The following is a 25,734-nucleotide window of genomic DNA, read 5'->3' on the forward strand; positions in this document are numbered from 1 at the left end:
ATGGGGAAGAGGGAAAGAAAGTGCAAGGGAGGAGGAAAGAGAGAGAAATACAGAGATCCACCCAACCCAAACCTTGCCACAATAAATGTACACAATGTTCCCCAGTTCTGAGATGCTTGACTTCTAATCCAACCTTCCAATCCTCCCTCTTACGCATACATTCACATATATGGCCTTTGCCACAGTTCAGTCTGCATTGTGGAAGTTATAAAGCAGATACTGCCATAATAAACACCTATTTTAAAACAAATAATCTACAGTTAAGGCAAATTATCAATTGTCAAATGCACATTTCAGTGGTTATTTCAGAGTAGCCTATCATCATGTTAGTCTTTTAGGAAAATAAAAAAATACATGTGATTTTAAAAAAGTACGGTATGTTATGTTACGTTATGGTCTATAATCCACCTCATAATATTGGTCATAGTCGCTACTATTATTTTTATTTTGTTTAATGATTAGTTAGGTAACAGGGATCTGTTGGATAGAGTACTGACATTGACCTCTATGGTTAACTTTGTACTGTCGATTTATACTCCGAAAATAGCTCTACAAGCTCACACACATTGTGAGCTGGGAGATCTGCTATCTTCGGTGTGCGAAACTCTGTGCATCCAAGTATAAATCAAGCATTATGTCCACAGTCCTATGGGGGCCATGCCCTCTTTGCTGCCCAGTGGAGGCAGAAGGTTCTCTTCACTCAGAAACGTAAGTGGAAAGTGGACCAGCAGACCTCGGATGGCCTTCAACTCCTCTTTTGCTTTCTCAGGGTCTGTGTCACAGAGACGTTCTTTGACGGAATGCTCTTTCAGCTCTCGCATGTTGTGAACAGCCTTACAGGGCAGGCAGTTGAAGACCTGGATCAGGATCACAGCAAAGACCAGCCATGAACCGCAAAGGACAGAGAAGGAAAAAATAGAGGTTACATAATCCATGGCAACAAAGGTAAAATATAAATTCACATTCACGCAGTAAGCACTTAATGTTTGATTATTAGATTACCTTGTCATAAATTGCAGCATTAGCTTGAGCAGATGCATTCCAGCCCAAAAAGAAGAACTCGTCACTTATTGGATCATCGATGTTGATATTGGGGTCTGAATCCGCTGCCACGAGAACCCTGATAGAAACATACATATTGTCAAAGATTTCAATATAGTGTGTTCAAACTATAGCCAGTGACAAGAAACTATTAATAGATAAGGATTTCAGGGTGTGGTTTACACTAGGACAAATGCTGTGCACCCACTTCCATCAAATGCTAAATTCTTTCAATAGCTGTAGTCCCAGGTTGTCGAAAGGTGGCATCCTCGTTTCCTGTTCCAGTTAATTTGCCCATAGTGGCACTTGCATTTGATTGCCTCGGCAGCAGGTTTGTACTGACACACGTTTCCAGTTCAGATCTGCTGTTGAGCCAATCAAATGAAGCTATTGGAAAATGAACTGGAACAGTTAATGGTGGGCCTGCCGACTTCTAAAAACCTGGGACTACTGATTACCCTCCTGTAACCCTTCAGGCATGCTTACAGTCAAGCCTAATTCATACTTTGTCGTACAATCATGTCGTTTGCAACTACGATTTTGTCCTTACCGAAAGCACTCCTTGCGCAGGGCAAGAGTAAGGGGTCCTGCCTGGTACTCCTCTCCTCCCATGGTGGAGGGAACCCTTTCTTCATCCTCCACCAAGACTGCCAGCTCACTGTCTCTGCTGCCCAACATGCTGCGATCATTGATGTTGGCCGAGCCTAGATCACAAAGTGGAATGTTCTCTCATTAACGGACTACTAGAGTCACATGCTCTGGGAAGCAGAACTCCTTATTACAATATAAATATCCTAGCAGAAAAATATTCTTTAAAATGAGTGGTCCTTTTCACCTTTGACCTCAATCCTTTTGCCTAATATCACACAAGTCCAGCAGTACTTATTGCTCAGACTTTCCATTAAAATCTCATAGTAATTATAATAAAGAAAGCAGGCACAAAAAACCTAGAGGCAACAGCTGGCATGTTTCTTGTCATTTCAGACTTTCACATTTACTTTCTAAGACTTTGTCACTGTCACTACAGTATGTTAACTACTACTAGTCATATTATAAAATGTTCAAAAATAGGTGATCTGCAGTACAGTATTAGCCCACAACGTGTTGCAATGGGACCCGTTGTGAGGTTGTAGATCAGCTATTTGTTTAAATAATGACATGCCTTAACACTGAGTTTGTGATGTCCAGACAAAAGGCTTTGCAACGCTCTGTAAGCAGTTATTATTCTTAGTTTGAATCTATCCCATGTTCCTTCTTCCACTTAAATCTGTAAGCAAATAGCAGATAGGAACTATCGTTATTCCTACTGTACACTGTAGGAACATCATTATTCATGCATTTTAAATCTCAACAGCTGCCACCTACCTGTCAAGTATGAATCAATGTTATATAAATAATTTGCAAAAACAGTTTTATGTTAACTCAATAGCTGCCGGGCGCCGCTAGGTGCCGCTAGAGTGCCAGCCATTCTCCCGTAGGCATTCACTATCACATCCGGGTCGCCAGCCTGAACTGGCTTGGCTTTTCACTCGAATGAGTGCTATGCTAGCGAGCCGGAGGAAGTTAGCTATCAGTTAGCAATCGACTATATAATTTTTTAGAAGAGCGATCTAAAGTTATTCAGCCGCCAAAATAACTTGTCTGCTGGCCTCGGAACACATTCCAGAGAAAATCCGCTGTAAAGATGTGTTTTTCTATTGGAGTGGGCGGCGTGCTGCGGCCTTTTCTTCCCATTACCGGCCGTGTAAACAGAATCGCGGCCTTGTGCTAGGATGCTAAATTAGACCGGGGCTTCGTTGATGCCTCCGATTATTTAATTCATTTTACTAAAGGAACCGAATAATGTCGGTTCTTGTAATCCTTAATACGTCTTGCTGAAACAGCGTTTTTTTGGGGGGGCTCTAAACTTTTTTCTAAACCATTTTCAATGGAATAAATCATCTGGACAAGTAGAATGGCTCGTTGGGAGGCGGTGGAGGAGCCAGGACCACCCACGTCGCTACTAGCAGCTCAGGGTAAGCGAAATAGATTAAAAAATTAGTATTGGAATGGAAAAAAGAACCGAGAATATTCGGTTTTCGCACAGAAAGAGTTAAAAGGATAGCCAATGTTTTGAAAACAGTAGTCTTCATTAGGGTTTTTATTATATTACCAATTCTTAAAAGAATACTTGAGCTATTCTTAATCTAACAGTGATTCCCTGGTTATTCAAGATTGCTGTGATGTCCTGCCTATCAATGAGTTTGTTCCACTGGTGACTCACCGATGATATAGCGACGGTCATCAGCAATGATGGTCTTACTGTGGACATAGATGAGCTCTGTGACAAGAGACTCAGAGAGTTGGGAATGTGTTCTCAGCCCACACAGAGTGATGTACTCAGTCCACTGGTCCTTGACTGGGAGAGACAAGAAACATGCATTGGACAGCTAGACAGCTAGAAAATAAAGATTAAATTAGAGCAAAAAGATTGTTGTTATTACAATATTTACTTTAAAGATTAATGCAAAAAGAAGAGGTTCGTTAAGGATGAGAATTGAGACCTGTTTGACAGATACCTAGTATCAGTAGCTTCAGTTAAAAGGAGCAACGCAAGAAGAAAGAAAGAGACACATGTTAGGAATGAAATAGGTGGCATTTTCTGGTTAGATGGATTTTGAGTTGAATGTGTCAGCAGTTAAAACAGGAAGCTCACCTTGGCTCAGTCTCGATAGGATGGAATGTTCTCCTCGGCACATAGTCCTAAAACATTAAAAGCCATCATAAACTAAACCAAATAAATTATATTAATACTTAATATAGAAAAGCCACAATGTTCGGCTTTGTAAAACAGATGGAGGGCCACAGGTAGTGAGAAAATAAGTTAGGTAGTGGCTCCTGAACGGTAACGCAAAAACATCACATGGATGCACCTGGGACGTATCCTCAGTGATGTAGCCCAAGCTCATCGGGGTTTCGGTTCTCGCAACATCATACCCCTCACCTGGGTGACCCAGCCGGGGTTGATCAAGTCCCGACTTATGTCCCAGTAGCTACCCACGATCCGTCCCATTAGGGAAAGACAGGACCATTCACTCCACCACTCCAGAACTACTCTGCCAAGACTAGGAAAGGAAGTCTGACGCTTGGAAGGACTAGGCTATGTGGATTTACTCCTGTCCGGGCCCCTCCTACGTCACCAGGTCCACTTCTGCTCTCACCAGGTCCAGGACCTGTGCATTGCACCAGACTTCAGCCCCAGACATTTCACTCAGGAGTGGTGGATTCTTGAGCCTCAATGGTACTGCAGGCTCCACCTTGCCCAACGGCGGTGCTGCAGGCTCCGCTTGCGGCTTGAATGGCCCTCCTAAAGGCCTAACCGTGGGTTTGTTGGGCTTCTTCCTCACGGAAGACACAGGCTGGGGCGCTAACCCAACCTGCTCCCAGGTGCCGTCTACATTCCGGCTGTCACTCGTCTCTCCGGTTTTCACCAGACTATACCTGGTTGTCACATAGTCTATTCCTATGAGTCACTATAAATAGAATAACTATAACAAAAAAACATTGCATGGATGCACCTGGGACGTATAGTAAGTATCATTCCCACAATGTATTGCATTAACACCAAGTACTAATGGTTGTATTTAGGCATGAATTAGTCTCACATAGCCAGATAATCCAAGATCTCTAGGACATCTAAATGTAATGAATTGTTTAAAACTCAGTGGAAACAATTCAGGGGGAAGGGGGGGCGACTGTTGCAGAACCAATGCAAAGTGGTGGTTGTTCAAATTGGGACAGTTATCAGGATTGGTTTTCAAAGCAGGTTTGCTGGCACAGGTTTTCTCTGCCAAGCCCATACAAAGATATTACATTTCCCCATATACGTATTAGTAGATGTTGATCTCTGACTCTCTGGCTACCTGAGACTAGGCATTAGGTTAGAGATGATCAGGATAAAGATCTGGGAGGACGCTAAGCCAGCGGTTAGCCGATGAGAATGTTTGACTGCCAATTCCCAAATTCAGCAACTCTCACCTGTAAGTGAAGTGAAGTATAGCCTGAATGGCATTTCCACCTCCTTCACTGATGTCTCCCTCAAACCCAGGAAGAAGAGGAACCACCACGAACACTCTGTATTTCTTCTGCTCACTGAAAGAATTCATGGAGTAAGGCTTGTCATCTTTTATATTAGCTGTCACCTGTTATTAAATGACGACTTCACCCATCTTCATATAATTGGTGTTCACCAAATGTTCATGATAATATGGTTACAAATTCTTTCTACTCAGTCTGTGTCTCACAGGAGGAGAATGCGAGAACAATGGCTTCTATTATAGCATGCTAACTTTCCAGGAATAGAAACTTTTTGTAGACAAAAAAAGGTACCATTATAATGAGCATTAGGCAGGACCAATTATATGAAGACATGTTGAAAATGGGTGAAGTCTCCTTTAAGTGTTACTTAATACACATACCACTAGGGGCCCTATTTAGACGATAGGGCAGATGACGAAGTTTTTATTTTATTTTATTCTATTTTATACATTTCCATTAAAAATGGAGGTGGGAGATACATTTTGAAGTTCTGAGTTCTGGGTTCTGAGAAATCAGGGTTAGTACTACCACCTGAGCAAGGCCCAAATAAGGTTACACTGCAGGTCCTTTACAGTAGTTCTTTAGTCAAAAATCACACCCGTGTGAAGTGGAGCTGTGTGTGTGTGTGTGTGTGTGTGTGTGTGTGTGTGTGTGTGTGTGTGTGTGTGTGTGTGTGTGTGTGTGTGTGTGTGTGTGTGTGTGGATCATGTGTACCGATTTTTGTGACATTTGAAGAAAATATGTAGGAAAAGGAGCAAAAAGTGTGTTTTGGAGAAAATTCAAGATGGCGGAAAATCTATCATGGCGCAAATGGCCTATATGGGGAGATGCGTCATGACCCAAGGAATCCAGGGAAAAAATATTTTTAATTTTCCGACCTACGGTTCAAGAGTTACAGGCCAAAACGTAAAGTGGGGTGTTATGGCGCCACCATGCGGCCAAATGACACAATTATTTTTTATTTAATCCTTGAAATCATTATGAACCTCCTCTCCAAGTCTTTAAACTCTAGCCCCTATGGTTTGCGAGAGACAAATAATTGAATGTGAGTTTTTGCGATTCCCATTATAAGTCAATGGGGAAAATTAATTCACTAATAAATTAATATCAATTAAACTATAGAACCTTTCTCTTAGAAAAGTAATAGCCCACGATTCCCGAGTAAGGCGGTCGATTTGACATATGGCGCGAGTGTGTGGTGGCAAAACTGTGGGACTAGTGGCGTGCCGAAGTTTAGGAAGTTCAGGCTACATACACACAGACAGACAGACAGACAGACAGACAGACACACACAGACCCACACAGCCACGTATAGGGAGCCTGTGCTTCACACAGCTCCAAAAAGAGCCATAAGCATGACTGTACAGTGTGGACAGGGTCTGAACAGAGGCCAACACACAGACAATGTGAACACAAACAGAGGGACTGGCGGCACACCTGTGCGCACGCAGGATTCGATCCACAATTGCATCGCCGATCCCGTTGTGAATGCTCTTCCCATCAGCACAGCTTATGAAGAACTGGTTCTGAAAAACAGAGAAACAGATGGCAACTCAGTATGAGGTGAGGAGCTGGAATGACTGGGAAGCTGCGATGGTGACAAGGAAAGCACCAAGCTGTGAATGTGATGTCATTCAGCCCTCATCCGCTTCCTTTATGATTACAAACAGGCTTGCTGGTTGCAGGGTCTCTCAATGTCATGTGAACGGCGTGTGTGCAATGCTATGCAGTTAATCAAGAGATGTCAGTCAGGGATGCAGATGTTAGGGATGCAGTACTGTACAGACATACATTTTGTATTCACTCTTGCCAGGTTAATACTGTACATGCTATTGTGAACATTGGCAAATGCAGTCCAACATCTAAAAAGCAAATCTCTGTCTCGTGCAGTAAGCACTGAAATGCATAGACAAATGAAAACTCTGTGCTTGTGCATGTTTACAGTGAATTAAAATACAGTACCTCAATGTAGATGTAGTGCTCGCTGGTCTCAATTGTGTCAATGTAGGCTTTGAGGATTGAGCTCTCACAGGTTCCAGCAGACCAACGATCCACAGAGCGCAAAACCTTACAGAATTGAGTTAAAACACACAGTTTGTATCATAGCATAAAAATCATATGCTTCATTAAGACCTAGTCTGGCTCCAGCCCCTGAATCCCTAGCCATGCCCATTAAAGAAAATACATTTCTAATGGAGTGAAACAAAATGTAAATTCAGGCTGAGTGTCAAGGCAGCTCTGCACGGCGGCGACGTCAGTAAGCATTGGAAAACACCTGTGGCCGAAAATCTGTTGTTGAATGGGCAGCAAATATTCTCGTCGGCCACTGACCGTCGGGCTGGTGGAGAGGAGGTAGAGCGCTCTGGTAAATGGTGCATTCATATAGCGCCTTCGTCCAAGGCACTTCACAAGGATTGTTATTATGCCAGATACACAAACACACGTGTGAACAAAACCAAGTAAAAAAAATACACTCACAATTGTTTGTACAAAAACAATGCACCCGTTCTTTTTTTGTTTTTTGCCAATATTTTCACCTTTACTTCAATAGAAATCAACCCTGCCATGGGTTATGACACCAGCCAATGTCCCAATCTTTTCAGCAATCTTTATAGTCATTCCACACAAAATACTATTAAAATCAACCCCAAATCAAATGATCTGTGGTGACCTTATTACTCTTATGCTCAAAATAGGAATTTTGGATCTTCAGCCCAAGCTGTTATGATAGGCCTACTCTGCATTCTCCATGTAATCGCCTCAACGCTGGATTAATTCTTCAAATGACCGGATCACAGAGGCAGCCAATGGAGAGGAGAGAGAGAGCTCTCTGGTTGGCTTTGTTTTAGTTCTAAGCTACGTGGAAAAACTGCTGTAAAAACCATTCATTGGATTTATTGAAGGAATAAGCCTTTGAAATGCCACCTAAATTGAGAGTGGAACAGTCTTTCAGGTGGGGAGCTACCTTATCAGGCATGCGTGCTAAATGCCTCATGTGTTTGTTGTTGAAAAAGACTTCAAGCTATGGGCCATTTTAGCACCATAGTAGTCGTTTTTCGGTGTTGGCTCCCAGAAAGTAACTTTTTTTCTCCACACCTTCCAACCAATCTCCAGAGTACCAAATTAATTCGACTGCCGGTCTGTAGTAGTCTGAACTCTGAAGTAGTCTGTTTGGTGGGGCGCCACCTTCAGGCTAAATGGTTTGGAAGCACCACCCCAAAACACAGCGTGGTTTCATCCTAGTCTGCGGGCACCCTGGGCTGAGATACCACTCCACCAGATTAGAAACATCTAACAGTAGGAGCATTTTGTTCACTGATATAAACTGTACACACAGTTCACTGCTGAAGTTCAGTCTTAGTGCCAGCCTAATTTTTTCCCCCCATACCTATCTTATCCCACAGGGTAACTTGCCCACAGAGGAGAGCAGCCAGGGGTTAGGTGTCTTGCTCAGGGACACATCGACAAATTGCTGAGAGCTGGAATCGTACCTGGGACCTCCGGGACCTCCGGAGTCCTAGGCGGGCCGATTTAAATCATCACACATTTGTATTGATTTTTAACTGTCTCACAATGTATCGTCACATCCCTATTCAATTCTATTTACTTGTTCTGTTAACTTGTACTTGACTTGTTGAAACTACTACATTCTACATTGGCTATGTATGTTATGTATCTGAAGAACATTGTACCATGTGCTCTCTCGAGATTTTCTATAGAGCTGGCTGGGAGACCTTGACAAGGAAGCAGCACAACACAATAGCGTAGCCACCTCACAAAAGAGAGCTCATGTAGGTTTAGGCTTACAGGCCAACACCCACAATACAAGAACACAAACAAACACAACAATAGATTTCGTGACCCCAAAAAACACCACATCAAACTTGCTGAGCAGTACATTCTTTTAAAAACTTCTCAATCAGACAGTGAGTGAGAGTAACCCAGAGTCTAATAAACTCCTCAATGCAGACTGTGAAGATGGAATAGTCGTTCATACATTATTGAATAGAGTTTGTTACATGATGACGCCAAAGGGCATTGGAGCAATTGTTCATGGGAGCTAAAGGGTGCTATATTTCATGTTTGACTGCCTGTATGTTGTCCCACCCTGCAAAAAAGGCATTTAGCTTAACAGCCTTTATGTTATTTTATTTATGGTATGAGCAACAGGATCACTGGTGTTTACTACAAGGTACTGTCATCTGATTCAGTATTATCAAAGGTTTTAGAAAATTGCCTGTCCATGGTAATTATGTTATGACATAATGACATGTCAAACAAAATCATCGTTCTCAGCTATCTGCTACTGTGCAATGTAGAGTGACTTACAGAGTAAAATCCTGAGTGTTAACACTTTAAATGCACAAAAAATGGACAGCAAAGCTGGCAGCGTACTTCAGACCAAGTCACATTTTGTTAGGCTTGCCAAAACTAAAAAAAAAAAAACTTTTGTTTATACTCAATGCAGCTCTGCTTTGTGTGCTGAACGCTAGACCACACCCACTGTATACAGTGATGAAATCCTAGACTGGCTTGAATGTTGACTGGGGAGATAAAATAATATAATATAAAGCATGCATAAATGTTTCTGAAAGAAAATCTTTGACCAGTTAGAAAATCTTGGAGGTACAAGAACTTCCAAAACTCCGGCAAGGCAATGCATTTGTTTTCTTCGCAATTATGTCATTTTGTTCATAGTGTATTAGTGTTACCTTGCCGAACTTTTGTTTCAGCAGCAAGAAGTATGCTGCAGCCATAAAGGTCCATTGTTACACTTTATGGCGTCTGGCATTTTGTTATAAAATACAAAATATGGCCATGAGTGGGATGGCCGACACCATGGGCGGGATGACCAGGGTTAAGAGGTTTCATTTGACCAGGGTCCCCCAGGGCTCTATAACAGTTCTGCAAATACTGCATTTCCCTTTACAGCAAGTCTCTTAGCCAAAAATAGTCAATCTACAAGATCACAATGCGCTGCAAATTTGGAGATATGCTATTTTCACCAAAGGTTCGCCCCCAGATTATGGACGCTAGGGTTCATGTGATTAAATTAACACTGAGGATGGGTATGTGTTCCGATCTCTTATCTCCAGTCGATACAGTAGTCTCCTTCAAACTTGAGAGCGATAGCTTCTCATCCCTAATGTAGTTTGCAGGTCTGACAGGCCTCTGGGATTTATGGCTGTGCGTCACAAAAATGCTCTCAAGAGAGCTGCTGTTTCTCCCACAATGTTCATTGGCTGTAGTTTGTGTGCACTACTGATGAGCCATATTTTTGTTAACAAAAACTTCTATTGTGTCAAATTTCAATATGAAACAATGTATTAAAGCTGCAATCCGGGAATTATTTTAACCACTTAAACCCAACATATAGTATATAACCAGGTTAGCCCCAGGCCCAGGGTCTGTACTTGGGTGCTTCCTTTTTCCCCTCTGTAACAAGTCTCTTTGCAGAAAATAGCCAATCGAAAATAAATAAGCTTACAATGTGGTGCGTGCTTGTAGATCGGCTATTTTCACCGAATGTTCACACTTTTTCACTGAATGTTCGCCTAATATTACATGCCCAGAATAGGAATGCCAGACTTCATGTGAATAATGAATAAAACTTTATTTTAACCAAGCTGTGCGATAGAGTACGTTAATACAACATACCTTGATGTCGGTTAAAGACAACTACTGGTTGACAATTAGGCCTGTATTTTGATTGTCTTAAGTACCAGCTCTTATGCCTTAACTTAAAGGCCTGTCCATACTGTCTCCGACCACCAAACTTTTCGTCAGAGAGTTCAGACTTTTCGACGTGCAGCTTTCTGAACTCTAATTCGGGGTAATGCTTTTCAGAAGATGCGAGTGACGTCATTTTGTAGTTGAATCGGACCTTTCCGACGAAACATTTGTTGGTCGGAGACAGTATGGACAGGCCTTTAAGTTAAGGCATAAGAGCTCAGGCCGGGAACACATTTTAGTGTATGGGAGGGGCTTACAGTACATGTACAGTATGTAGCAACATATTTGTTTTTGTAGGCTAATTTCTGATTACCTAAATGGTTTAAGACAATCAAAATAGAGCCCTTAGACTTGCCTGAAGCTCAAGTCCAAGATTTCCCCTGGCCAAGAAGGGATTCCTTCAGGAGATGTTGGGCTTCCCACATGGGCAAACCGGGTTAATTACCTCACTCCATCAGGAGAGGACATAAAACTTAGGGAATACAGCTTTATAATAGAAAGAAGCTACCTCAGAGAGGAAGCATATTGGCCTGATCAGCTGACTGTCAACTGATTATGACTATTCCAATAGAGCATACATGGGCAACTGGCGGCCCGGGGGCCACATGCGGCCCCCACCTTCACTTAATGCGGTCCCGCAGGTTAATGCCGGAATACTGATATTATAATTGATTTCAGCTGTTACAATTCCAAACATGACCTGCTTTAATTCCATCAGTCTATATTAGTAGCTTAATGACTAGTATAGTAGTATTAAAATGTTTTTTTTTATGTCCAATGTATTTGTATTTAGGCTCATAAAGTTAACATGAGTATATAATTAAATGCGTTTGAAATTAAATCAAAATGTTACATTTCAGGATTCCAAAAAAAAGAAAAAAAATTCAGGATTCCAATTCAAAAGAAGCAAAAATAGCCGATCTACAAGCTCAAAATGCATCGCAGTTGCTTCTTTTGAATGAGATACTAGAATGACAAAGTAGGAAGTAGCAATATGCAATGTGGCCCTCTGGAGTGAAGGTGGAAACATAGTGGCCCTCACCATCATCAAAGTTGCCCACCCCTGCAATAGCTTTATATGCCACTCAAGCTATCATATGCCAGTCAATCGCTTGTTGGGAAACTCCTCCTCACTCCTCCTCACTCCTCATGACTCCTACTGACTCCTACTGACTCTTACTGACTCCTCTCTTACTAACTCCAGCTGACTCCTACTGACTCCTCACTCCTACTGACTCCTGCTGACTCCTGCTGACCCAGTTTTTCGCCACTCAGTAGGCATTCCCGGCCGCATAACTTCTGGGTACGATGATGCCACGCGCATACCCTCTATTGAATAAATATTTTACATGAACCATTTGAACCCCAGCATGCCTAGTCTCTGGTGAACATTTAAGATTGTACATCAACTATTTTTGGCATAGAGATTTGGAGTCGACGGAAAAAAGCAGTCCGAGCACAGTAACTCAGGCCTGTTTGACTAAGAACAGAGGATTTAAGTGGTTAAAATGACCAGTACACAAACACATTCCCACACTCATTTGTACACTGACTCATTGGACTCATACACTTATTCATCCATTTATGTATTTCCTAATGACATTTCATGCTTACATTTTTCACAGAATTAATAGGTGTGCAAAGGCTTAATTTGCATAAAGCCTGGCATGGCCAGACTTAAGCAAATTATCCTGGGCGTGACATCACAATGAGGGGAATTTACATACTTTATCATAACAGTTAAATCCAACCCAAGAACAGACATACCATAAATGGTAAATAAGTGCATCTACATAGTGCCTTTAATCAAAGTGTTTTAGAATGTGCATTACATTCACCCATTCACAAACATATTCACACACTGAAGGTTCAGCGTCTTGCTCAAAGACACTTTGGCCGTTTCCCAAGAAGCAGGGGTTGACAGTAAGGTCTCAGAGGCACTTGCCCGTCGGGCAAGTACAGGCCATATTCTACTTGCCCTCAGGTCTTGGCCACTTGCCCCCCGCAGCGATGGAAAGTATATTTACTTAAGTACTGTACAATACGTTTACTTCTACTCCACATCTTGGATCCTAATATTGTACTTTTACTCCACTACAATTATTTGAAAACTTTAGTTACTATTTACTTACTGCAGATATAAATTATAATATGATAAGACATATGTAAACCACTTTAGCACTTTTGCTTTTACTTTAGTACTTTTACTTGTAAAAGAGTATTTCTATATTGCAGTATTGATACTTTTACTTAAGTCAAACCTTTGAGTACTTTTTTCTACAACTACCCCCCCCCCTATCTATCAAGCAGGGTTATGTCCCCCAGGACTTCAAATTAGCTAAGGTAACCCCCCTGCACAAAAAAGGCAGTAAACTTGACCCTGGCAACTACAGGCCAATCTCAATCCTTAGTTCCATCTCTAAGGTAATGGAAAAAATTGTCTATGAACAGGTGGCTAAATATCTTGAAGAGAATAAACTGATCTACGAGTTCCAGTCTGGCTTCAGAGAGTCCCATTCCACAGATACATGCCTCATCTATTTGAATGATTACATCAAACGTGAAATTCACGATGGCAAATATTGCGGCATGGTCATGCTGGACCTCCAGAAGGCATTTGACACCGTCGATCATTCTATTCTGATCGAAAAACTCAAAGCTATTGGTCTTGATAGCACAGCAGTGAGATGGATGCACTCTTACTTGGTGGGGAGGGAACAGATGGTGGAAGTCAACGGAACCCTGTCCCCCCCCCTCCCAGTAAACTGTGGAGTACCTCAAGGGAGTATACTAGGACCACTATTGTTCTTAATATACGTAAACGACATGTCATCTGCTTGTGACTGCAATCTGTTTCTGTTCGCGGATGACTCGGCTCTCCTAGTCTCCGGCAGAGACTTATTGCAGGTTGAAAAGGCCCTTAACTGTGAACTTAACAAGATCTGCACCTGGCTCAATGACAACAGACTCTCAATTCACCTAGGCAAAACTGAATGTATCCTCTTTGGATCTAGTCAGAAACTTAGCCTAGTTGAGAACTTCACAATTAAAGTAGGTGACACTGTGATAGAAAGAAAAAACTACATCTGCTACCTGGGTTGCATCCTGGAGGCTAACCTATCCAGTGAAAAAATGACCACCAAGGTTATCAATAAAGTCAACCAACGAATTCGCTTCTTGCAAAGGGTTGCCCCGCTGATCAATACTAAATCCCGAAAGACACTAGGAGGAGCTCTTATTGGGCCCCTCATTGATTACGGAGTCCTTGTCTGGTATCGCGACGCCCCAGCCGCCTTAAAGTTAAAGCTTCAAACAGCCCAAAACAAACTAATTAGGGTTGTGCTTGGTCTTCCTCCTCTGACCCACCTTACCGATCATCACCACGAAAGCGTGGGATGGCTCAAAGTAGCTGACAGAGTACAGCATCTTGCAATGGGCCTGGTGTACAAGATACACTACACCTCCAAGATTCCCATGTACCTGACAAACTACTTCTTAAAGGTCAAGGATGTTCACGACCACAACACCAGAGGCAGCTCCACTAATCATCATCAACGTAGATTTAACACTAAACAAGGCTCTAACTCGTTCTCCTGCTACACCATCAACATGTGGAACGCCCTTCCTCAAGCCCTAAAGGAGAGCAAATCCCTAGCCTCCTTCAAAATTGGTATGAAAAGTCACCTTCAGACAGCTGCTACCCGTGACTTGTAAATAGACTAAGCCTAAGCCCCCATGCCCCCCCCCCCTTTTTTTATTATTCTTTTTTCTGCCTTTGTATTTGATGTTATGCTTTTGAAACTGATATTATCCTAGATAAAGTACTATGTTCTATCCGTCTGTCTTTCAATGTTATATGAGATACTTAAAGTGTGGTTCCTGTGGAAATAAGCCTCGGCTTTCTAGGATCTCCTTTTAGTTGACCTTGTACCAGTGATTTGTACTGTCATGAAACTGTACTTTTTTCTATTGCAAACTTCTAATAAATTCTTCAATCAATCAATCAATCAAACCCCCTAGTCTTGCTTGTTTCTCTCTCACAAACAAAACCTGGCAACGCTGGACAGCAGACCATCAGAGTCGGAGATGTGTTTATGTTAGTTGTTAGCACAGAACGCTAACAAGCAGGCTGCCCTGCAGTGCACATGCATGCTGCTCATGATTAAATACATTATGTAGCAGCGCAATACAGGGAGGGAAACATCGGAAAAGCACTGTTGATAGCATGGAAAATAGACGCTTCACTCCTAAAATAGACGCTTCGCGCCGCTCGCGGACATGTCAATGTTTTAGCAACTTTTGCGGTAATAGTTCTGTCTTCTTTCACTTTCTCCCCACCGTTTGGTGACCTGTGCTTCAGCACGTAAAGTGCGTGCATTAATCTGACCATGCTGTAGCATAATGTGAGTGTGTATGCCTTGTAGATTCGCTGTTTTTGACGGAGCTCACATAGCCACTGGCTGACGGCTGCCTGCACGCGCGTTCGTTCAGTGTGTGTGGGGCGTGTGGAGGGACTTCGGAGGGAGAGAGAGACGGAAAACTAGCCCTGTAGCCCCTGTTCAAGTATAGGCACACATCTCATTATTATGTTGCTCAAAATGTGCACTTGCCCGTTCGGGCAACCCAGTAGCACAATTCACCTGCCCGACCTTTTTTTTTTACTTGCCCCGGGCAGTCGGGCAACCGTTAGTGTCAATCCCTGGGCGCTGTACCTCCTGAGCCACAAGTATTATTTAATACCGACACTTTTATCAGTCTGTCTGTGTGTGTGTGTGTGTGTGTGTGTGTGTGTGTGTGTGTGTGTGTGTGTGTGTGTGTGTGTGTGTGTGTGTGTGTGTGTGTGTGTGTGTGTTTGAGTATGTGAATGCATTAAATACCTGTACTTTGGCTTTCCTTGATCCCGGCACAGTAATTGGCAACACGTCAACTGTGGTGTGAGACTTGGGGAGAAGGCAGGGGTAGAAGTCATCCTTGTACTTGCTCTTGAAGATCTAGACAAGACGGAACGGAACCAATTTGATAAAACACATTTCCATCTACTGTAGCTGTAGCATGTCCATGCAGAAACAACTCAGTTTGTTAGAAATCTGACCTTGGTGAAGTTCCAACGCTGGATAAAATGGCGGGCTACGTCCCTGGCAGCTTTGCCATGCATAGCTGCCGACAGGTCTCGCCAGGGCATGCGAGGCACCAGAGTGCGATCGATGTTATCTGAGAAAAAGAGTAATGACAGTCTCACACATTGGTGTGTGTGTGTGTGTGTGTGTGTGTGTGTGTGTGTGTGTGTGTGTGTGTGTGTGTGTGTGTGTGTGTGTGTGCGCGCACATGTTTGATTTGTGTGTACAGTATGTGAGGCGGAAGGCCTGTGCATGCATTGGGATGTTAAAGGAGTAGTCAGCCCCAAAATGACTTTTTTTCTATTGATTACTCACACCATGGAGACTTGAGGTCAATAATATGTTTTGTATTTTGTCGCATTCCCAAGACAATAATTTGATTGCAATAAATTTACCTCATTGATTCCGGATGGGGACCCAAATGCATTTGGGTTTCCATCCAGAATCAATGGGGGTAAATTTACTATGATACCTTTTTTTGTGTTGGAATGCAACAAAATTAATAAAAACAATATATTATTGAACTCAAGTCTCCATGGCGTGAGTAATCAATAGAAAAAATACATTTTGGGTGTGAACTAATCCTCTAAAAGAGTACAGAAACAACACCTTCAAATGGTCGGTCCAGTTGGGTCCAGTCTTTCGTAATGAAGTTACTGTAGTCTTTGCCCAGCCACAGTTTACTGTTGCCAGTCAGATCCTCTGGGTTCTCATCGACTGGCTGCTCCGGCTCTGATGTATTTGGAACCTCACTCAATCCATTATCCTGCTTATCTTTTAGCATCTAAAGTGAAAGGGATATAGTGAACACAGCGGTTAATAAATAACTATGAGCATACTCATGTAAAATTGAAAATATTCCAATAGTGGTATATAGCTCAAATAGAACACAATGTAAAACACAGATTTGTAAACAGCTCTTACGTCGGTCTCATCTTTTGGCTCTGCCTCCACTACATGGTTAGTGTTGTTAACCATCTCCGTAACACCAAGGTCAGTCAATCGGTACTGACTGTCATCCCACCTCCCAAACGCCAGGTCAATGCCTCCAACAAAGGCTACTGATTGGTCAATGGCCACCATTTTCTCATGGTGAGCCCACAGGAACACCACGGCTGAAACATGGTCAGGATGGCGCATTACCTGGATGGACATAAGAAAGGAGATGTAAGACAATGACCACATTCACAGGGTGGCCATTTTGCTCGTATGTCATACTCTAGGGTATAATGTTTATACCCCAGGCGGGGTGGTGTTTCTCAATCCCTGAATATGATGTACAGGTATGGTCAATGAGAAATGAGGTCTGAGACTTCTCTGTATTCATAATAGTATGGCAGTAGACCGTAAAATGAATCTGAGACCTTGATGTTGGGGTGCATATTCATTAGCGTCCTCTTGCTGTGGCCACTGTTGATCCCCAGTGCCATCTCCACCTCTTTGTAAAGCAGTATACACACCTTCACGCCCTGTTCCTGCAGAGTGGGACAGGAAGAAAGGAAAAGGTGAAAAATCTATTACCGATCGATTATAAATACGAATAAACGGTTCAGAGAGAGATCCCCTACTGCTTTGCGTTTGAGGATCTCATCCAGGCGCCAATATGTGTCAGTAGCTGGTCTCTTCAGGAAGACTTCAGGGCTGAGCCTAGGAAAAGAAACGAGGAGACAATACTCGATGTTGATACATCATACACGACACGTTCATACTGAACAACAAGCTACATGTATGTTTACCATGCAATGTGTACCAATGTATCTTTCTTAGGTCAAGACCTGCTCACTACTGATCATTCTGACACATACCACCAGTCTGTGATGAAGATCTCCTCCTTGGCTTGTTCAAGGGCGTTGGCCAGGTCCTCGAAGTAGCCACTTCCGTTCACATACCTGTTCTCCCACAATAAATATAATAGAAGACTGATTATAAGGAACGCTGCAGAATGGTAGGCAAAGCAAATAGCACACAGACTACATGGGCCTAACCATTTAGTGAGGGTTTCCTCCCGTGGCGGTGCGAACCCCTCGAAACGCTGCACTTTGAAAAACTCACAGGCATCTGCCAACTTGTTGATTTCATGACTCCACCACTGAGCCTGTCTGTAGCTGTTGCACTTGATGATCAGCCCTCTAAACAAAATAAACAAAACACACTCAACAACATGTAAAACAATTGCAGTATAATATTAATTCTGGAAAAAAAAAATCTTTTGAGACATGACAAAAGTTGACAGATCGTGCACACTGATTACAACACCCTGCAGACTCCCAGAACAAAATAGGCCGGGTGATCATGGTCTGAGATAAAGTAAATTCCAGTCCAGGTGAACGCAAAGTGCTCACAAAATCAGTGTGGCCACACCCTGGGGAATGCCCACATGGGTCAAAACCGGTCTGCATTCTGTTAATATTGTATTAGCAGATTTTAGCCTCCTAGCTCCGTGCACAAACGGGAGAAACAGACCGCAGCTTCTGATTGGTCTGTAGGGCGGGCAAGACCAGTGTTGTCCAATGTAAAACTTGAGTCACTTCCTGACTTACCTCAAGACTTGCCTACGTAATTGAAATAGTCAAATAAGACCCTGGCCAGAATGAGCAGCGAGTGAACGTACAGTAGCGAAGAAGTCTGGATCCCAGGCTAATACTGTATGGCTTTGTATTACTTTAAAATGTCTAACATTATGGCCCAAACAATAAAGGCATTAACCATGTCCTTGTTGCGTCTGCTTGAAGTAATTACGAGGGTTTCCCTCTTCTCTAGTCTAGACACTGCAGACCATAGATATAAAACGCTAGATATCTCATCTGCCTCTGCAGTTCATTGGAGCGACGTGTAACAACTGGAGGCCGGACGTCCGGAAAAACTGAGGGACTGCTGCCAGTCAAAGGGACTGCTGCCAGTCAAAGTGACTACACGTCTTTTCCGGGACTTATCAATTCAACGGAGCTTTATTGGCATGTGTGTGTGTGTGTGTGTGTGTGTGTGTGTGTGTGTGTATTGCGCAGCTCAGCTGTTCTCAGAGGCTGCGTAACCTGCCCCCACCTGCCTCCGATTGGCTGACCAAATGTGTGACGCACGCAAAAGCGATGCACGCGGAAGCGATGCAGATCCCCTCAGTTCCGCGATAAATATGCCCCAAAGCCGATGGAGGCGTCTACCTTTCTATGTCTATGATGCAGACTCCATTCAAGAATTTGTCTGACAAGAACGCTTTCCCATGATGCCACAGACTGCTTTGTGTTCACTTGGCCTCACCCTGTGTGATTTGTTTTTGTTCCCAGTAGCATTCCAACCATCCGTAATAACATGAACGCTAATCCATGTTGTATGTACACTATTCTTTGTTAACTCTGCACTGCCTACTGTTCCATAGATGTACTTCTGTACTATGTTTTGCACACTCAACTCTCATGTCTCCGAGACACCTCTGGGCAATCAGATTGTTGAAGTGTCAATCAGAAAGAAACTAAAAAAAAAAACTAAACATGCGTTTGGAGATTGGTTGTGTTCTAGCTAAAGCCCTTCTAGGTGTATGAATAACATTACCTTCAACAACTGACTTACCGAGCAAAGTTTTCAAAGCAGACTCCATACTTGGTATCTGTGAAAGCACGTCCCACTTTAACTTTGAACTCTGGGTCAAAGAGCAGGACAAAGGCGACGCCGGCGTTCTCTCGGTTCATGTACAGCAGGAAGGAGTCTTTGACCACCAGCCAGCGGCGTGACCAACGGAAACAGAACTGATGGTGGCCCATGCAGTTCAGACCTTGGATACGGTGACCGCCTGACCTCTTGGAGATGGGCCCTTCCCTGAGACCAAGTGACAGACATAGCAATTAACTCATACCTCGCGATCCCCGTAGAGACCGTAGATTTCACGCTGTACCGCGCTGCCATGCCCGTAGAGCCCGCAAAGTTTAATTAGCTTTAATCATTATGAAAGGATTAAAAGTATTAGCGCAGATTTTTGCTGATTCTGGCTCTTTAGGCCCGCCCCCCTAACTGTATCCGGTCATTTCCGGTCTGGACCGGATCCAGCTTTCCGTATCCAGTCTGAGCCTGGGCCATAGTCCCGCCTCCATTGGTTTACTGTGTAACAGAAGTGGAAGCTACTGGGCGATGGAACGTTCGTTTTTCAATCGGATTTTTGCGTTTGGAAACTTTGATCCAGTCTCTACACGCCTGGATTATGATCCCCGCACATATCGTGCGTTTTGTGCGCGAACGTGTCCACGTGTTACCATAGCGCACAGTTGGCTTTTTTCAATGCTTTTTCATGTAAACACTGGCTGATAAGCAGAGATACAGCGTGGCAACGGATATGTCTTTTTCAATGGGGTTTTTTGTATTCGAAAGCTTGTCACCGAGTCTACACGTCTACTAGATGAGTCGCGCACAGATTGTGCACGATGCGTGCGCGTGCCCACGTTAAAAGGTAAGGACAATTTGGCAGCTGCTTACTACAGCTATGTTTAAAATGGCAGAGAAAAAGTTAAACACACAGTATATAACAATGATGGCTCAATTTATTTATTTGTGATATACTGTTCTCTCTCCCTCTCTCTCTCACACAAAATAGTATTTGTTTTATCGTACTTACAAGCCTTTGGACCCAAGATCAGCGATGAATGAGAGTGCACTGATATCAAGGAATTCCAGCTGAAACAAAGACAAAAGGTTTTATCACCTTGCTGTTTATAAAATCAATTTGTCTGTGCATTTTATACAATATGACCCTCACCATGCTGCGGTCATTCCTACAGAATGCGTTCTCCAACAGGCCATTTAGATATTCCTCTAGGTATTTCTGCAAGAGTGAGAACAGAAGGTGGTACACAATGTAATGTAGTGGTAAAATCCTACTGAAAAGATGTAATGCAATATCGGTATCGGCATTGGTCGATTTGACCATGCAATTAATCAGTAATTGTTGGATATCGGACAAGTATCGTACAGTATATAAGCCTGGGAGAAGCTCAATCCAGTCTTGTTCTTTTCTCCTTAACATTAACAATATCAACACATATGATTCTGTACACTGTGATTACACAGTACATTGGTAGGGTTGTTTTATTCCATCTTTTTCTTGTGTGTTGTTGAGTTATTTAGGGAGACTTATTTTTGTTTAATCTAGTGTCGATGTGTTTGTATGGGTTTGGGGTTTGGTTTATTGTTTTAGCCTTGGCCACCCTGGTGTCTTTATGCTTCTCTTTTGTTTAGATTTGTAACTTGATTTAGCTATTGGCAATACATGTCTCTTTTGTTTGCTCATGTTTGTGCTCCTCCAAAATGCCTTGTGTTGTTTCACTCTCTCTCCCCTAGACAGTATATTAGGGGTCATGTCCACAGAAAGTGTTTTATGAACAGATATTGGATATCATGTCCAAAGCACTCACATGTTTATCGATGCCCTAACAATGTTCTAAACCTCACTGTTTTCTAAATCGTTCTACATCTTGTGGAATGTTTCAAATGAAGTAAGTAACATTCCTTGCCACTACAATTTACCTTCTCTTCAAACTTTCAAATGTGTGTAATATATAGCAGTGGTTCCCAAACATTTTAGCTTGTGAACCCAAACTAGTGAAAACACAATAGGGTCCCAACCCAGTGCTTGAGAACCAGTGATGTACAGTAACATATCTCTCTGTATTTCTGGCATTTTCTGCCCAGTTTTGTGTTTGTGTTGGAGGGCCAACATGCATGTTACCGGTTTGCTAGAGGTCCTTCTCATCCTCTCGCTCCCATGTAGGGTGGGCATTTCCTCACCCATAGCTCTCAGCTGCTGCCTTTCTTTCGCAAATCTGTAAGTGGAATTTGAATATCCTGAATGCACACGCCTTCACTAAATGCTAAATCACTACAAGTCATCACTCCCGATATCAGCCGCGCCACTCCCCATTAAACAAATAGGCTGGGGCAAAGTCAGAGTTAGATTTTGCATGCAGGGGTGTCGCACCAAATTCAGGGCCCTGGGTACAAGGATTCATTGCGGGTCCCCCATGAATGTTCTTCATAGGGGAGGGGGTTTAACCCATTTAGACTGGGAACTGGGAATTTAGACTATTTTGTGCTTTAACTATTGAAAAATAGTAGATATACAAGTTCACAGAGCGGCACCGAGTGCCGCGCTGCAAGCTTGTAGATCCTCCATTTTTGAAAAATCGTGAAAAATTGTGCAAGTCTTTGAATATTTCAGATATAGTTTTTTTTTTAAAACCTATATTTCCCATCTCAAAATATTTAGTTCCAGGGACCTCCCAGAGGTAAAAATGTTCGCTTAAAAAATACATATATTAAAAGATTTGCACACACTTTCACGATTTTTCAAAAATAGCAGATCTACAAGCTCGCAGCGCGGCACTCGTTGCCACGTGGTGAGCTTGTATAACTGCTATTTTTCAATAGCTAAAGTATAAAATAATTAAGGCCCCTCCACCTTGGGCCCTAGTAACTCAGTCCCACTTTCCCCCTCCCCCTGTGACGCCCCTGTTTGCATGAAAAGATAAGTAGCATTGCACACAGACCTTCCCAGAGGCATGAGCATGAGCATCATCTTGTGCTTGTAAAGGTCACGATGCAGCTCCTGGAAGTGTTTGTACTTCCTCTTGACTGTCCAGGTGAAGTGGCCATGTGTGAGCTTCACAGTGTACAATGTACAGACACGGACCTGGGAGAGATTATGAACTGATATCCATAAAGTGGTAAAAGAATACTGGTTTGCTGTGGAAAGGGTTGAAATTTACTGTGGGAATTTGCTGATACAGTATATTAATATAATTAAGACAATTACATTAATTTCCAATATAACTTTATCATTGTAACTACACTATAAACTTTTGCAGTTACTAGTAGTCATTACTAACACCTTAAATTGTAGTATTGATATGACAACAACAAACAATATATAGTTCTTACTATATAGTTACTTTAATGTTATCAATGATCCACTAGTAATAGTAACATATCAACATGCAATGAATAAGCACAAGGAATATGTGCTAGTAAGAAACAAAAAGTTTCATATCTATTTCAGATATTCCTTGAAAGGACACTATTCCATAGGGAAAGGTAACAATTCAAAATTTAGAAGATTCCAGGAAATACATATTTTAATGGGTCACACAGTATGTTAGGAAACTGCGGTTGCAGACCTTAGAGCGTGTAGTGTATCTCTCAGTGTTGGTCACCCTGCAGGTGATGGGTGTGTCAGGCAGCAGTGGAGGGATACCCGCTTCCTTTATTTTAAAAAGTGTATGTATCATCATAAAGGCTCGGCCATCTGTGCATTGGAAAATGAAGGCAAATTAATGCTGCAGCAACATGTCGCTCGACAACAATTACGTAATTTCTACTGAGACAAATTGTCTAACATATTGGGCCAGGGGTCTTCAACAGGGGGTCTGGGACCCTAGGGGGTCCTCAGAGTTACTACAGGGGGTCCTCCAAATATTTGTGTGATACAAACTTTTTTCTCCTCTTTTATATTAACCATTTGAACCCTAAGGGGTCCTTGGCCTGAAAAACGTTGAAGACCCCTGTATTAGGCGTATATTAAACATACGGTATAAAGGCCCATTCCCACTGGGCTAGATAACAGATAAAAAATCTCTTTCAATTCTCCAGATATTTTTCCATTCAAAGTGGATGGTAGATACAGATAAAAAGAATATCTAACACGGATATTTGCCACAGATACTTTTATCTGTGGCAAATATTTCCACTTTGAATGGAAAAATATCTGGAGAAAGAGATTTTTTTATCTGTTATCTGGCCCAGTGTGAACTGGCCTTTAGACATTGTCAATCAAATGCAGTGATTTTATGATTGCATCATTCTCACCCTTGTTCAGCATGAAGCCATCTATCTCATCAGGGCTCATGTCGTGTGTAGAGTAGTCCCTTGTGAAGCGCCTTCTATTCACAATCTGTCCCTCTGAGCTGCTGGCCATTATCACTTCTTCCTCTACTTTGGCCATCGCACTGTTGTCTCTGCCAGCTGCGCTGGCGCTGGGACAAATTCAAAAGAACACAGGAAGTTGTACATCTGTGGTCATTCAGGCACTGTTCAACCTTTTCTGGTTCTTGATTTCTTTTAAATAAAACATAAACATTATTCCAGCATGTCGTAGCGTAATGATTTTTAGGTGATGCTGTTAGTGTAGTCCACTTAAGTAATAATCCCAAGCCGCATTTATCTGGCAGCAACATAAGTAGGCTACAGCACAATACCAACAGCATATTTGTTGCAGCTCAGAAGGTTTGTTAGTGATGAAATTGCACAATAGGATAATAACCTAGATTCTAGAATACGGCTAGAAAGTGTTAAGTTACTTTTCTAAGAATGTGCATTAGTTCACCCCTACACACTCTCATCACTCATGTCTAAACCATGTACTAATTTTGATCTAATTCAAAAATAGTTTTTTGCTATTTAGTGTGAAAACTTGCAGCTCATGTCTCTCTGTCTGTCACACCTCATGTGCTCCATTATGGCCAAGACACTTGCAAATTGACGTGTGACATCTTACATGTCTGACGTCATTAGAGTCTAGACCAAAACAATATGTCCATATATGGGCATCTGACATCATAGACCAAATGAGACTGACACAGTATGTCCATATATGGGTATTCCCCATAGACCACATGAGACTGACACAATATGTCCATATATGGGCATTACCAGATGATGCCTGTTAGGGAAACCGCACTAATAGAATCCCCTTTATGCCCATATATGGAGATCCCTGATGTCATTAACATATTGTGACAGTCTCATATAGTTTAAGTCTATGACCTCAGACATCTATGATGTCAGACATCAATCATCTCCATATATGGCCAAGACACTTGTCATATCTGGGAAAGCCCATATCTGCGCACACCAGCGCCACGTCCCCAGCCACCCACGCCCATGCCTGATTTCTTTTGGTCAAAGTTGATCCCATGCCAAAGCGACAGCGCTTGCCCAGCAGTCTGCCGTCACCTAGGCGTGCATGTGCCCATGCCCATGTGCTTCTCGCCCTTAGGGCGAGAAGTCTTTAAGAATTTATATTCTTAAAGATTTCTTAAATAATTAATTCGTATTTACTATTAAATGCCAAGCGTTGATGCTTTTACAACTTCCTGTAGTAATGATAATGTTGTGCGTTAAATCATTTTTATTAGAGTAGCAGATGTTAAGGAATAAGAGCAAAGGTCTTGTACAACTTTTCAATCTTAGCTGCGTTGCATATATCATTACTGGCTGAGTGTACTGTTACCAGGGCAACCAGGCCATATGGGAAAAGGACGGAGGCAGAGACAGAGAGATAAATAGAAAAGAGACTATTAAATCATGGTAACTACATTTGTCTATTCATTATTCATTTTTTTATTTTGTATTGTTGTTATTATCTTGGACACCTTGTTAGTAACAACAAAAAAACTTTAAGAGACAAAAAAAAATGTAAAACCAAAAGAAGTAAGATGTGCCTACAATTTAACACTGTTCCTGTGTGAGGTAAAAAGAAATACATGATGTTCTTCTACATTATTATTGTTCATATTGTTAAGTTCAAAACAAATCAAAAGGTGACTTCACCTCTCTGGGGATAGATAAATACTGTACTGAACAATCGGAATCACAATCTGTTAAAGATCTCGTTATTTCAAAATTGTGTCAAATGAATTCCCTGGCTTGGTTAGAGGATACAGTATAGTAAATGCTTAAAATTCGACTTGTTGACTATGACAGTTTTGTCGCCAATTAAAGAATCAAAATA

At 42.2% G+C, this 25,734-nt stretch overlaps 1 protein-coding gene across 1 annotated transcript; it reads right to left on the minus strand.

Annotated features, from left to right (window-relative positions):
- Positions 1–8: 8 nt before the first annotated feature.
- Positions 9–23,238, minus strand: pld2 (phospholipase D2). The gene is made up of 22 exons (XM_080749017.1): positions 23,123–23,238; positions 22,496–22,638; positions 21,679–21,772; positions 20,710–20,775; positions 20,569–20,627; positions 19,533–19,778; positions 17,954–18,097; positions 17,774–17,857; positions 17,537–17,615; positions 17,333–17,443; positions 16,893–17,111; positions 16,578–16,752; positions 15,944–16,062; positions 15,729–15,842; positions 7,081–7,185; positions 6,556–6,644; positions 5,059–5,172; positions 3,737–3,783; positions 3,305–3,439; positions 1,592–1,745; positions 1,003–1,120; positions 9–857 (listed from the first exon to the last, which is right to left on the minus strand). Exons 1-22 carry the CDS (start codon positions 23,234–23,236, stop codon positions 633–635), a joined length of 2,754 nt encoding a protein of 917 aa, XP_080605143.1. The 5' UTR covers positions 23,237–23,238; the 3' UTR covers positions 9–632.
- Between the last annotated feature and the right edge of the window lie 2,496 nt (positions 23,239–25,734).

Source organism: Nannobrachium achirus, assembly GCF_963921795.1.
Source record: "Nannobrachium achirus genome assembly, chromosome: 19".
NCBI lineage: Eukaryota > Metazoa > Chordata > Actinopteri > Myctophiformes > Myctophidae > Nannobrachium > Nannobrachium achirus.